The following is a 13,202-nucleotide window of genomic DNA, read 5'->3' as shown; positions in this document are numbered from 1 at the left end:
AACCTTGTCTGTGTTTCGCAATTGTTCTCCACTTTTTTTGTACCATTGTCAAGGATTGTTTTGTGAGTAGAGATAAGCCATTACTCCTTTTTACCATAGAATTTCCAGGAATAAGTCACACACGGAAGCAACCGTTGTGCATGGGCCTGCAATAAACTTTCAACAACTTGTGTAGATAGGGATTGGGAGCTCCTCTAGCTATACTGATTGGATTTTTGTCCATTTGGTCTTGATTTATTTATTAACTTCAGCCTTTTTTTCCCAACCTGGTGTGGGAATTTTTTGCGTGCTGTTTTCACAGTTTTACTTTTTGAAGTTTTGCACAGATACTTTACACCCATCAGGGGTAACAAGCGCTATATAAATGCAAAACTTTTTCCCTCTTCAATCCCTCCACTATCCTTCTGAATCCAAATAACTGACTAACCTGTCCACTACTCAAATTACTTTCATATTTCACTATACTTATTCAACACTAATCCTTCTTGGGTTCCGAAGTAGCGTGCTACTCGCCGAAAAAGTGCTTTGACACCTCGTCTGGGGTAGTAAGCGCTATATAAATGCAATTACAATACAAAACATTGCCTCTAAGTTAAGCCTGACTGCTTTGTGCCACACTACTAGGGCTAGAGCACTGGTTCATTTGGGGATTTCTTGTACCTTAAAATTGACATTTTTTTGACAGGTGCATTGTGATTTTACATCAACACACTATGAGGAGTAGGGAGTGAATGCACGTGGTGTTGTGTTATAATGTGGAGGTGTTCCCAGTCACATTTTGGAAATATCGATTTCTTCTTTTCTTTATGTTGTGTTTGTCTTACCCTACCCTATTGCTCCATCCTAGGCGTTGGCTGCGCCAGGGTGTTTTGTAAGCAGACCTATGATGAAGCATGTCACACTTCGATGTGAGTGAGGGCAGTATTAAAACACACAGCATGTTTCCACATTATAACACAACACCACGTTCATTCACTCCCTACTCCTCATAGTGTGTTGAAGTATTTGACTGGGGGCTCGGAGTAGGTGAGCACCATACCCTCTCCCTTCGTTTGTGTGTGAATAGCATTGTGATTTTAGCCTGACACCAATTTGTGCAGGTCGTTTACATGAAGTTGTGCATTTATTTTGAATCGAACCTCCCTGACATAAAACAATAAATATTCTGAAATAGGCACAGCGCAAATAACCACCCTATTGCATAAGGAACATTACCATATCTCCTAAGTGTCTGAAACATCCATTATTATTGGCACCTTCTGTCAACCATGTTTTATTAAACAAAATGCACTCATTTCACATAAATATGGACTTTAAGTAAATATAGTATTATCTAATAAGTGAATGCAATTATTGTCTATGTGACATAGGATTAATATCCCTTTATTTCGTAAACTGCTAAGCAAACAGTATGGTTAGTTTTTTTTATCCTGGATGATTAGTGCAGAGATGAAACTAACCTTACTATAGGTCAGTTTTATTTGAATGCTCCTTTCCATACTAACTGAGTTTAGCAAATGTCTTTCAAGTAGCTATACGTATTTTTCCTTGTACACCAGACATTATACAATGTACATATGTATTGAATTTATTTGAAAAATTATTTTATTTATATTTGTGTACAGGGTGATCAGGGAGAGAAAGGATCTCGGGGATTTGTTGGCCCTCCAGGACCACAAGGACCTTCGGGGAATAAGGTACCTCTTTTTATTAACTTTTACTTGTCTCTATGATGCACTATGTTATCAATTGTTAATGACATTTTACTTAGAGTTGTTGGGTGCATTTGTTTAAATTAATTAATAGCACTGGTAATGCAAGCGAGGCCATTCAATGTATATATAACCAACTTGGCTTCCCACTAGAAGTGTTTTCATCATTCTAATGGTTTCCTAGGTGAGCGCTCAAAGGATGTCTAGATAGCATGTGAGACTGTCCTTCCATCACTTCCAAAAAATTATATATATATATATATATATATATATATATATATATATATATATATATTGTGTGTGTGTGTGTGTTTATATATAGACACACACACACACACACACACACACACATATATATATATATGCTCACAGGAAAAAAACAAAGATTACAGGGACGTTATAGTTACGCTCAGAACAAGTGAAATTCAGCAGTTATAGTTATCTGAACTTACTGTAACTTACGTCCCTGCAATGCACTGCTTATGATCTCACATATCACATCACTCATAACATGTTCAGTGACATCACTTGATGACTTCCCTGTTACCTTTGATTTTTTAGGTGGAGTTCTAAGGCTTTTTTAATTGTATTTCCTAACTATAACGTCCCTGTAACCTTTTTTTTTGTCAGTAAATGTCTAAAAAATCATGTTTCCTAACGATAATGTCCTTGTAACCTTTGGTTTTCTGTGACTATCTCTGGTTTTAATGTATGTTATTTCCTAACTGTAATCTGTAACCTTTGAGAGTGAGTGTCTCAGTGGGTGTGTGGATGAATGCATGAGTGTGGCACTGGGTGTGTGAGTGAGAGAGTGTTTGACTGGGTCTGTGAGTGGGTGTCTGAGTGGGTGCATGAGTGTTTGAGCAGGTTTGCGAGTGCCTCCATGAGTGTGTCAGTCACTCTGTGAGTGACTGCATGAGTGTCTTAGTTGGTCTGTGAGTGAGTGTGGGAGTCACTGAGTGGGTCTGGCAGTCTCTGAGTAGACCAGTGAATCAGGGCATGAGTCTCTGAGTAGATCTGTGAGTGGGTGAGAGAGAGTATGACTGATTCTGTAAGTGGGTGCATAAGTGTCTGGCTGGGTCTGTGAGTGGATGTGAGTGTCTGATTTGTTCTGTGAGTGAGTAATTGAGTGACTGAGTGGGTTCTGCTTGTTTTCTGCCTATTTTCAGCTCACTTCTGACCTTTATTTGGACTCTTTCTGTTAGTTGCTGACCTTTGTTTTGTCTCTTTCTGCTAGTTTCTGACCTTTATTTTGCCTCTCTCTGCTCGTTGCTGGCCTTTATTTTGCCTCTTCAGCTTGTTTGTGACCTTTATTTTGCCTCTTTCGGCTAATTTCTGACCTCTACTATGTCTCTTGCTGGCCTTTATTTTGCCTCTTCAGCTTGTTTGTGATCTCTACTTTACCTCTTTTGCTTCGTTTCTGATCTCTATTTTACCTCTTTCTGCTCATTCCTAGCTTCTATTTTGCATCTTTCTGCTTGTTTCTGATCTCTATTTTGCCTCTTTCTGCTGGTTTCTGATCTCTATTATGCCTCTTTCTGCTCATTGCTGGCCTATATTTTGCCGCTTTCTGCTCGTTGCTGGACACTATTTTGCCTCTTTCTGTATTTTGCCTCTTTCTGCTCGTTGATGGCCTTTGTTTTGCCACCATCTGTTTGTTTCTTACCTTTATCCTGCCTCTTTCAGTTTGTTGCTGACTTTTATTTTGCCTTTTTCTGCTTGTTGCAGACTTTTATTCTGCCTCTTGCTGCTTGTTTCTGACTGCTACTTTGCCTCTTTCTGCTCATTTCTCACCTTTATTCTACCTCTTTCTGCTAATTTCTGACCTTTAATCTGCCTGTTTCTGCTCGTTTCTCACCATTATCTTGGCCCTTTAGCTCATTATTGACCTTTATTTTGCCTCTTTCTGACCTTCATTCTGCACCTCTCTGCTCGTTTCTGACCTTTTTTTTTTACCTCTTTCTGCCCTTTTCCCCCCAGGACTGCAGGGGAGCCTCAAGGTCCCAGCCAGCTCCCCGCCTCCTGCGGGAGCTGGCATTACTCTCACATGAAGGGAGCTACGGAAATGCAGCTCCCTAAATGCAAGAGCAATCGGTTTAATCTCTTACCCTTACAATTGCATGTTTGCAGGCAGGGAAAGAGATGAAACCTCCACTTCCAGCGGGTGGGAGCTGGAAGCAGAGTATTTGCTTTTCTTTGGCGGGAGCAGTCAAAGCGCCCGACAAAGCAAAGGCATACAGCTATGTCCTGGGGTTGAACAGGAGCTGGCCCTTGGGGGCGGAAGTCCCCAGGGCTATGTAAAGCTCCAGGAGGTGGGCCATGCGGACCCCCTCCTTCTATAGGGACAGGCCGCCTAGGGAGGTGGTGGTCACCAGGGCCAAAACGGCCTGGGAGGGGGGCTGTGTGGCCTCCCTCCTTCTCATAAAACGTGGCCCCCGCACACAATTCACATAAGCCCTGGGGAGGTGGTGGTTCCTGGGACCATAGGGGTCCATGCAGCTCCCCCTGCATCATTTTTATTATTAAAGCCCGGAGAGGTGGTGGTCCCCAGGGCCCAGTGGGGTCTGCGGACCCCCGCAATAATACAAAACTAAGCCTCAGGGAAGGTGGTAGTCCCCAGGGCATAAAAATACCCTAGGAGGGGGGCCCATGCGCCCCTCCTTTATTTTATAAAATGCTTGCACATGCCGCTGGAACCTGGCCCACCTGGGGGCTTTAGTATAAACAAGGCTTGGTTTTTTCTTCATTTTTACAGTGAATTTCACAAATTTACAGCAACATATTTTTAAGAAATGCTTTTTTGCCCTGCTGGGGTCCCTCTGAGACTACAAGACCAAGGCATAGGAGTCAGGGTATTCTTATTCTGCCCCCTTTTTGTTTTTTTTACATTTGTTTTGAGACATGGCTGAAGCCAAGTCCCAAAATAGCTGCCAACAGTGCCTGGTTGAAGTATCTGCAACCAATCAGAAATCTGCATTTCCTTGCACAAACTCGTTATTATTCACATATTGGCCGCAATCGCAGATAAACAAATTTGGATTTTCTTAAATTTCTGAACAACTGCGGAACAGATTTAGACCAAATAACAAAAAGCACAATCTGCGGACCAAAACCTAGTTTTCTGCCAAATGTCGTGTCATTCCGGCCAGCGGTTTGGGCTGTAGTCGTATTCAAAGCTTGTATGGGAATTAACATGGGAACTGCAAGTTTTTGACTCCCCCCCCCCCCCCCTTTTTCTCGGCCCCCACTTGACGGATCACCCTGAAACTTTCCAGTATAGTTTTGAATAAGGCACATATATGTGGAGTTTAGTATAGTAAACCTATTCCTCCCTATAAACTCTTACCTTCATACTTATCTGGCTAACGATATTTTTGCCACAATATTTTGGCAAGTTGAGACTAAAGCCTCAATATTCAGATGGTAAACTGATGCAAGTGAATCTGGAAGCAAAACACAACGATTAAATTAGTAGCAGATTTTGACAAATGCTTAGTGTCGTAAAGATAAAAACCTCTGGTGTAGTAATGGAAAAAGGGAAGTGAACGCCTGGTGAAGGGAATCATAACGGAAGGATACAAAGTCGAGCATGAATATACATCACACAGTTGGTGCGAGCAAATTGATTTTTCAGTTACTGTCCTATCAGGCTCGACTTTGTATCCCTTGCCAAGATCATAAAACAAAACTATTTAAAAGTCTGCTGTGTCAACACTACTAGAGGCTCCCGTTGGGCTTGATCTTTTTCTCCGCAATTTATTGTGGATCCGTTCTGACGGACCTTGAGGTCCAGTTTCATATTAAAAATATTTTCTAGCTGAGAACTCGTCAAACCTTTCAGAAGAAGATCTTACCTGCTGTGACTTTGTTGAATTGTGAATGGTCCTGGGTTATGTTCAATATCCTGGCCTGGAAGAAGCTGTAATTTTCTTCAGATCTCATGTACGGCTGCCCCACACACACACCACTAGCAGACTACTATGGCAGTGTTGAAATGGATGCAAAGACTCTTACAATCGTAGGTTGTAAAATGCACTAATAGTTTGAAGTGGCCATGACCGATCATCGTTTCAGCAACGTCTAATGACACCAGTGGCGTAATGATTATTGAGGCCCCCCCTGCAAGGTGCGTGCAGGGGTCCCCTCCAGACTCTATCAGGAGCTCTCCCGCCGAAGTGCTGTGCTGAGGGGGCCCCCTGGAGCTTGGGCCCCCCTGCACTGCGGGGGGAAAGGGGATGCGGGGGGCCTTTGTTACGCCCCTGAATGACACAGTCTTCTGGACCAAAACGCTTTGGCAGCAGTGCAACAATTTAGCTTGGATGCACATAGTGCTTAATTGTCAACACTGGAGCTTGTGACGTTCTGCCAAAAGGTGGCGCTCTCGGGCTAAATTAGAGATGACCACAACAACAGTTAATTATTAAGTCAATATACATTCAAAATGACTATAACCTGTCTACTAAGCCATTCTTATAGCTTTGGGGGCCTGGAATAGTCTGAATTGTCACACTTGAGTGTGATGGTTTGTGGTCGTGTTGTTACTATCATTGGCAGCATGGCATGGGCAATGTGTGGTGCAAGCTGCAGTGCCCTCCTGACCAGAACCCTGGCACTTTCATTTAAAAACACAACCTCATTCATCTCAGGGTTCATCTGCTACAAGTTGGAAGGAAAGAGCTATGAAATCCCTGTGCTACAAAGATCAAAGCAGTCATGGTTTTAGGAAAGTGCGGAGGTCTGAGTACTCTTGGTACCCATGGCTGTTTTTAAGGTTGCATGTGACCCAAATTCCGTGGCAGTTCTCTAATTATGATGTGGTGGAGTTGGGGCCGATGGAGAGATTGAGAGGGATTGCTCTGGGTTTAGGGAGATTTTATGGTTATAAACTGTATCATCTAAATGTGTCCTTCATTTGCCATTTCAAGGAGCTCTAGTAAGGTGTGTATTTCAGTGCGGACAATAAAATATCTTGCATACACTCCTTAGCTTGTTATTGGCTCCTTAGTAAATAGGTAAATATCTTTTGCAGTTGTAAATACTCTATAAGAAGGGTTAATCCTTACCCAGACAAGAATGAGTTATGTTGTTAAGATGTTTGTGCAATGTCAAGAAGTGATATCAATAATGTTTTCCGTTCCGTTGTCTATGTAATCTGTTTTGGGAATCTTCATGTAGGTTCCATAACAGACCAAAACTGAGGCGTTCCAAAATGTATTATTGTTGCTGGAGATACAGTGCATCACTCAACTCTGCAGTACCATTTTTACATGCTAATATTCTTTTATTTAAAAATGTTTTTTCAATTCTTTGGCGCGGAAATGGAAGCTGGAAAGTTAAGAATAAGCCATTAACTTCTCACTGGTACTTCTAGTTTTTTTAATCAATTTGATTGGGTTTTATCAGAGCATTCCATAAGTACAACCGTACGGATCTTCATTATTTACCCATGTTTGGTTGTCCCTGTACACACAGTGCAATATATCAAGTCCAACAGGAGTAATTAGTTCAATACAATAACAGTGAAACATACTCAACTTGAAGTCATGACAGTTGATAGATTTAAATATATAGATTCCGAATAGTGTAAGACAATTAACACCCATCCATGTGTCCGACCCTCACACAACCCACAACCCCGTGCAGAATGACCGCAATGTGCATACAACATTTTTGACGGCATCCCTCTTAATCCCAGCTTCATTCGTTACCCACCCCTGCATTATTTAAGCTCAAGGTAAGGGAAGCAGGGGGATAAGACACTGATGTCCCAGAATGTGGTGTCGGTTGGCCACTAGGGTGCTATCCCTCCTGTCCATCACCACCCCCTTTTGTACCGCTTTGTTCGCCATAAGTTGGCAGGGTATGCTCAGACGCGAGTCCCTTGCTCACTTTGCCACTGGATTCAAGCAAGCCTGGCTGAAGACGGCTGAAATGCCAGAAACCGGTCCTAGGAAGCTTGTTTCCGGTCCAGGGAAGGCATGGCTTGGCAGTTCGGGTTGGACTGTTCCCATGAGGCACAGGGTCAGACTGATTTGCATATGGCCATGTCTGAACTGGGGTGGCAGAGTGGGCTAAAGAACGGTGATGGATCAAACCCAGATCTGTTGACTGGGTCTGAGTGTTTGATTGGTTCTGATGCTCCGTCCATCACCACCCCCTTTTGTACTGCTTTGTTCGCCATAAGTTGGCAGGGTATGCTCAGACGTGAGTCCCTTGCTCACTTTGCCACTGGATTCAAGCAAGCCTGGCTGAAGACGGCTAAACATATGGCCATGTCTGAACTGGGGTGGCAGAGTGGGCTAAAGAACGGTGATGGATCAAACCCAGATCTGTTGACTGGGTGCGAGTGTTTGATTGGTTCTGATGCTCCGTCCATCACCACCCCCTTTTGTACTGCTATCCCTCCTCAGCCAGGGAGAGCTGCCCGAATCTCCTGTAACTTATGCAACAAATGGTCCCAATCCTCAGCTAAGGAGATTCTGCTCAGTCCTCTGGTTTCTTCCTGCCTAAGTGCTACTGATACAGCCCTGCCCCATTTCATTGTCGCCATGCACCAGTGGCCCAGCCCAGGTAATGAGTTGGCTTTACAATGCATGGCAATGGACCTGTGCACTATGAGGAATGCCAGGTCTATAAAGGGATTCACGGTGCGCCGAGCTTTCTTTCTCTTACATAGTCCCGAGACTCTGCACGCCATGGTGAAGAGTTCTTTACGTCCGTAATGCCAAAGGGTCTAACAGAACTGATACAAATCTTGGGGGAGTATTGTGACATAGTCAGCATCAGGCACAAGCTTCATTAACGCTAGTATGAGCAACACGCAAGACTCTACCGGTCTCCCGGGGAATCTCACCTCTTGGCAAAAAGGCCTCCTGCACCGCTAGCTGTGTGCAATCCACTGAGGGCAATCCCAGTCCCTCTGGCAGCCGTCTCCTTAACCATTGATTGGCCATTGTAGTTGCATTGCTAAATAGTAATGTTCGAAGTTAGGGGCCCGAGGACTCCCTTCTTGCCTGAGAGTTGCAACTTGTGTAGAGCAACGTAACGCCTGCATTGATTCCAGAGGAATGCAAAAAGAATCATTGATGGGCTGAATGCTGATCAATGTCAACCATTCACCCAGTACAGGGATCTGGGCCTAAATCCATCGTTTTTTTGCTCCCCATGCCATTTCAGTTTAAACATAGCCATATGTAAATCAGTCTTGACCTAGCTCCCCAAGGGAACAGTCCAGCCCGAACTGCCAGGCCAGGTCGTCCCTGGACCAGAAACAAGCATCCTGGGGCCAGTTTTGGGGTTTCACCCCTCCTCAGCCAGGCTAGCTTGACTCCAGTGGCATGGAGAGCTAGGAACCCATGTCTGGGCATACCTCTCCCACTTGGGGTGACAAATGCAAAAATGACAGTTGATGGTCAGAATGCTGATCAATGTCAAACATTCACCCCTGTACAGAAATCTGGGCCTAAATCAATCCCTTTTTTGTTGCTCTCCTTGGCATTCCAGTTTAAATCCAGCCGTATGCAAATCAGTCTTGACCCTGCTCCCCATGGGAATAGTCCAGACCGAACTGCCAGGCTAGGTCCTCCCTAGACCAGAAACAAGCATCCTAGATTCAGGCTAGCCTGGCTGATGATGGTTGGTGCCCCGAAACCGGTCCCAGGATGCTTGTTTCCGGTCTAGGGAGGAACCGGCTTGGGAGTTCAGGCTGGACTGTTCCCATGAGGAGCAGGGTCAAAACTGATTTGCATATGGCTGGGTCCAAACTGGGGTGGCGTAGTAAGCAAAAGAACAATGGATTTAACCCAGTTCTCATGACTGGGGGTGAATGTTTGATTTACTCAGCATTCCTTCCATCATATGTTGTCACAGCACTTTTCGCCCTAAGTGCGATTGGTATGCCCAGACTTGGACCCTTCACTCACTGTGCCACTGGACTCAGGCTAGCCTGGCTGATGACGGGTGATGCCTCAAAACCAGTCCTGTGACGCTTGTTTCCGGTCCAGGGAGGACCCGGCTTGGCAGTCCGGGCTGGACTGTTCCCATGAGCAGCAGGGTCAAGACTGATTTGCATATGGCTGGATCCAAACTGGGGTGGCATAATGAGCATAAGAACAATGGATTCAACCCAAATCTCTTGACTGGGATGAATGTTTGATTTACCTAGCATTCTGTCCATCATTTGTTTCTGTAGCATTTTTCGCCCTAAGTGGGATGTGTATGCCCAGATCATGGGTCCCGTGCCACTGGATTCAGTCTGCTTGGCCGATGAGGTGATGCCCCAAAAACGGTCCCAGCATGCTTGTTTCTGGTCCAGGAAGGAGCTGGCTTGGCAGTTAGGGTCGCACTGTTCCCATGAAGAACAGGATCAAGACTGATTTGCATATGGCTGGGTCCAAACTGGGGTGGAGTAGTGAGCAAACGAACAATGGATTTAACCGAGATCTCTTGACTGGGGATGAATGTTTGATTTACTCAGCATTCCATCCATCCTTTGTTGCCGCAGCACTTTATTCCAGAGGAAGCCCCCCTACACAGTATGTGGAGAAGGAAACGTACTCCGGGGTATACCCACAGGAAGATTGTGAAAGAAATACAGTAGACATGGGAGCATTATCATTTTAGATAGTGATACTCTACCTAGTACAGTGAGGGCGATTGTGCTCCAGAACACCATTTGGGGAAGAAATGTCTATAGTAAGGTTGCCATCTATGAGATCTTGTGTGTTATGTTAAATTTTGATGCCCAAATACCGGAAGGGGCGCAGCTCCCAGCGGAGCGGGTGTGAGTCCACCAGCAAGTGCTGTGACACGCATTCTGGGTGAATCAGGAACAAGCAGAACTTAAACCAATTCATGACAAAGGCAGCCCAGAACTCCATCAGGATATCACTAATTTCGGATATACCATCACAAATGTCTCGTACATAAAATTAATACTTAGTCAATTTAAAGAGAAACAGTGTGTATCTTGTCTTTCAGTGGTATGCCCCGAGTCTGTCCCTGTTGCCGGAGTCTCTGTGCCAACGGATCCATGGCCAAACCAAAAAAAAGTGGAGACAACGGGAACCCCTGGCGTGTACCTCTCTTTACCGGGAAAGGGGGTTAAATGCACTCTCCGATCTAAACCCAGGCAGTAGGCTCTGTATAGGAGCGTTTAATTAGTCTCTGTAGCCCTCCAGTTATGCCTATAGTCGTCAGCATCGAGAAAAGAAATCCCCAGTAAATAGTATTGAACGCCTTTTCTAAGTCCAACACTGTACATGCCACATAAGACCATTGGCTAGGGGCCAACTCCAGCACTCTATAGAGCCTGTGAACATTCAGAGTATTGGATCTGCCCAGGATGAAGCCATTTTGATCCAGATGCACCAGGTGAGCGAGGTGTTCCAGGTGTCACACCGCAATGATTTTACTTAAAAGTTTATAGTCTGTCCGGAGCATAGATAGTGGGTGGCATGATGCCACCTCCAGTGGGTGCTTGTCAGATGTAGGGAGTGATATAAGTAACATGTCACGGAACGTCAGCAGGAGCCCACCTCCGTTAGTGCAGTCTGATACAATTCCAGAAGTTTAGGGACCAAGAGGCCCTTCGTATGCCTTGTAGAACTTGATTAGAACTCCGTCCAACCCCAGATTCTTACTCTTGGCAGTGTCCCTAATGTTGCCCCTGATTTCTTACACTGTGATAGGTGCATTGATTTCCTCTCTGCCGTTGGGGGTCCATGGCAGGTAGTGCAACTCCATCAAGGAAAGCTCGTACATGGGCCTGGCGATCCACCGGTAGGTTAATCATACATGGTACGGTAATGATCTGTGAACACTGCATGTATGTCCATTTAGCTAGTAATCAGGCGGCTTGGGGTCACTCTAAGCATGTTAATCGGGGTGACTGGTGTTGCACTCCTCAACAGCCATGCCAGTAAGCACCAGATTTATATCCCTCTGCATGCATTTTGGTCTGATAGGCCCTAAAGTATAAGCAACACAGCTGCTGAAACAGTCGAGCATGATGCTCCTTCGTTGACATTAGTTCCTGTCTTGCAGTGGGAATTACACACACTTCCCCCTGCAAGGCTGTCAGAGATGTCTACGCCCAACCACGTCCCTGTGGTGGCTCGCCCAGCATCCACCATCACATGAATACATTGTTCCCAGAGCACCACCTTCAACACCTCCCACTTCACTGATCTGGAGGTAGCTGTACCCAAGTTATCGATAAGATTTTTTTAATATTAAATATATTTTTATTTATATATGTTTTTATTTACTTTGTTTTTAAAATATTTTTATTTTGTTGATAATATTTTGTTTGTTTTTAATTTTGAACTGATTGGAGTGGGAATAGTAAATGTTATTCCACCGCTTTCCAACACTCCCTACTGTTGCACTCATTTGAGTGGGAATAGTCATTTTTACCTCTCCACTATCCAACACTTTCCGTACTGTTGCATTCACTGGAGTAGTCGGAATAGTTATTTTTACCCCTCCGCTATCCTACACTTTCCCTACTGTTGCACTCATTGGAGTGGGAATAGCATTTTTTACCTCTCCGCTATCCAACACTTTCCCTACTGTTGCCGTCACTAGAGTGGGAATAGTAATTTTTACCCTACCCCTCCGCTATCCAACACTTTACCTACTGTTGCACTCATTGGAATGGGAATAGTAAATTTTACTCCTCTGCAATCCAACAGTTTCCCTACTGTTGCACTGACTGGAGTGGGAATGGTAAATTGTATCCCTCCGCTACCCAACACTTTCCCCACTGTTATACTCACTGGAGTGGGAATAGTAATTTTTACCCCTCTGCAATCCAACACTTTCCCTACTGTTGTATTGACTGGAGTGGGAATAGTAAATTTTGTCCCTCTGCTATCCAACACTTTCCCTACTGTTGCACTCATTGGAGTGGTAATAGTAATTTTTGCCCCTCCGTAATCCAACACTTTCCCTACTGTTGCACTCACTAGAGTGGGAATAGTAATTTTTACCCCTCCGCTATCCAATATTTTCCCTCCTGTTGCACTCGTTGGAGTGGGAATACTAAGGGGCAGATTTCCAACTTCTGGCGCATCCCTGCAAATTAGCAGGGATGCGCCAAGAAAGATGCGTCACGCAAAACTACCCGTGCGCCACCATGGATGCGCCACATTTACAATGCAGCGTGCCGCGGCGCACAGATAGGCAGATGCGGGACGTATCTGCCGGCGTAAGGTTGGCGTAGTGCGAGAGTCGTGCTGCGGGCGTGACGCAACACCAGCACTGTTCCAACCCGGACTATCTCCAATATGCTGCGTCACACCTTGCGCCTGCTTCAAGCAGGCGTAAGGTTTTGACTCAGCAGCATCGAAAAAGTGACTGAGTGAAATTTTGTAGATGTCACTGCGTCACTTTTCCGAGGCTTTCCTCCGACGGAACGCCCACACTGCGACGGAACGCCCACATGAAACCTGCTGCAGGTTTCATGTGGCGCAGTGCTTTACAGTGTGA

General features: G+C 44.9%; 1 protein-coding gene across 1 annotated transcript in view; it reads left to right on the top strand.

Moving 5' to 3' along the window:
* Positions 1-13,202, top strand: part of COL28A1 (collagen type XXVIII alpha 1 chain) — a 688,108-nt gene that overhangs the window by 385,574 nt on the left and 289,332 nt on the right. Inside the window, exon 21 of the mRNA XM_085630877.1 lies at positions 1,626-1,697. Within this exon, the coding sequence (XP_085487003.1) occupies positions 1,626-1,697 (72 nt within the window). The remainder of the gene's footprint in view (positions 1-1,625; positions 1,698-13,202) is intronic.

The sequence above is a fragment of the Triturus cristatus genome, chromosome 10 (genome assembly GCF_964204655.1).
Source record: "Triturus cristatus chromosome 10, aTriCri1.1, whole genome shotgun sequence".
NCBI classification, from domain to species: Eukaryota; Metazoa; Chordata; class Amphibia; order Caudata; family Salamandridae; genus Triturus; species Triturus cristatus.
The sequence above is the reverse complement of the archived record's forward strand: the minus strand, read 5'-3'. Positions and strand labels throughout refer to the sequence as shown.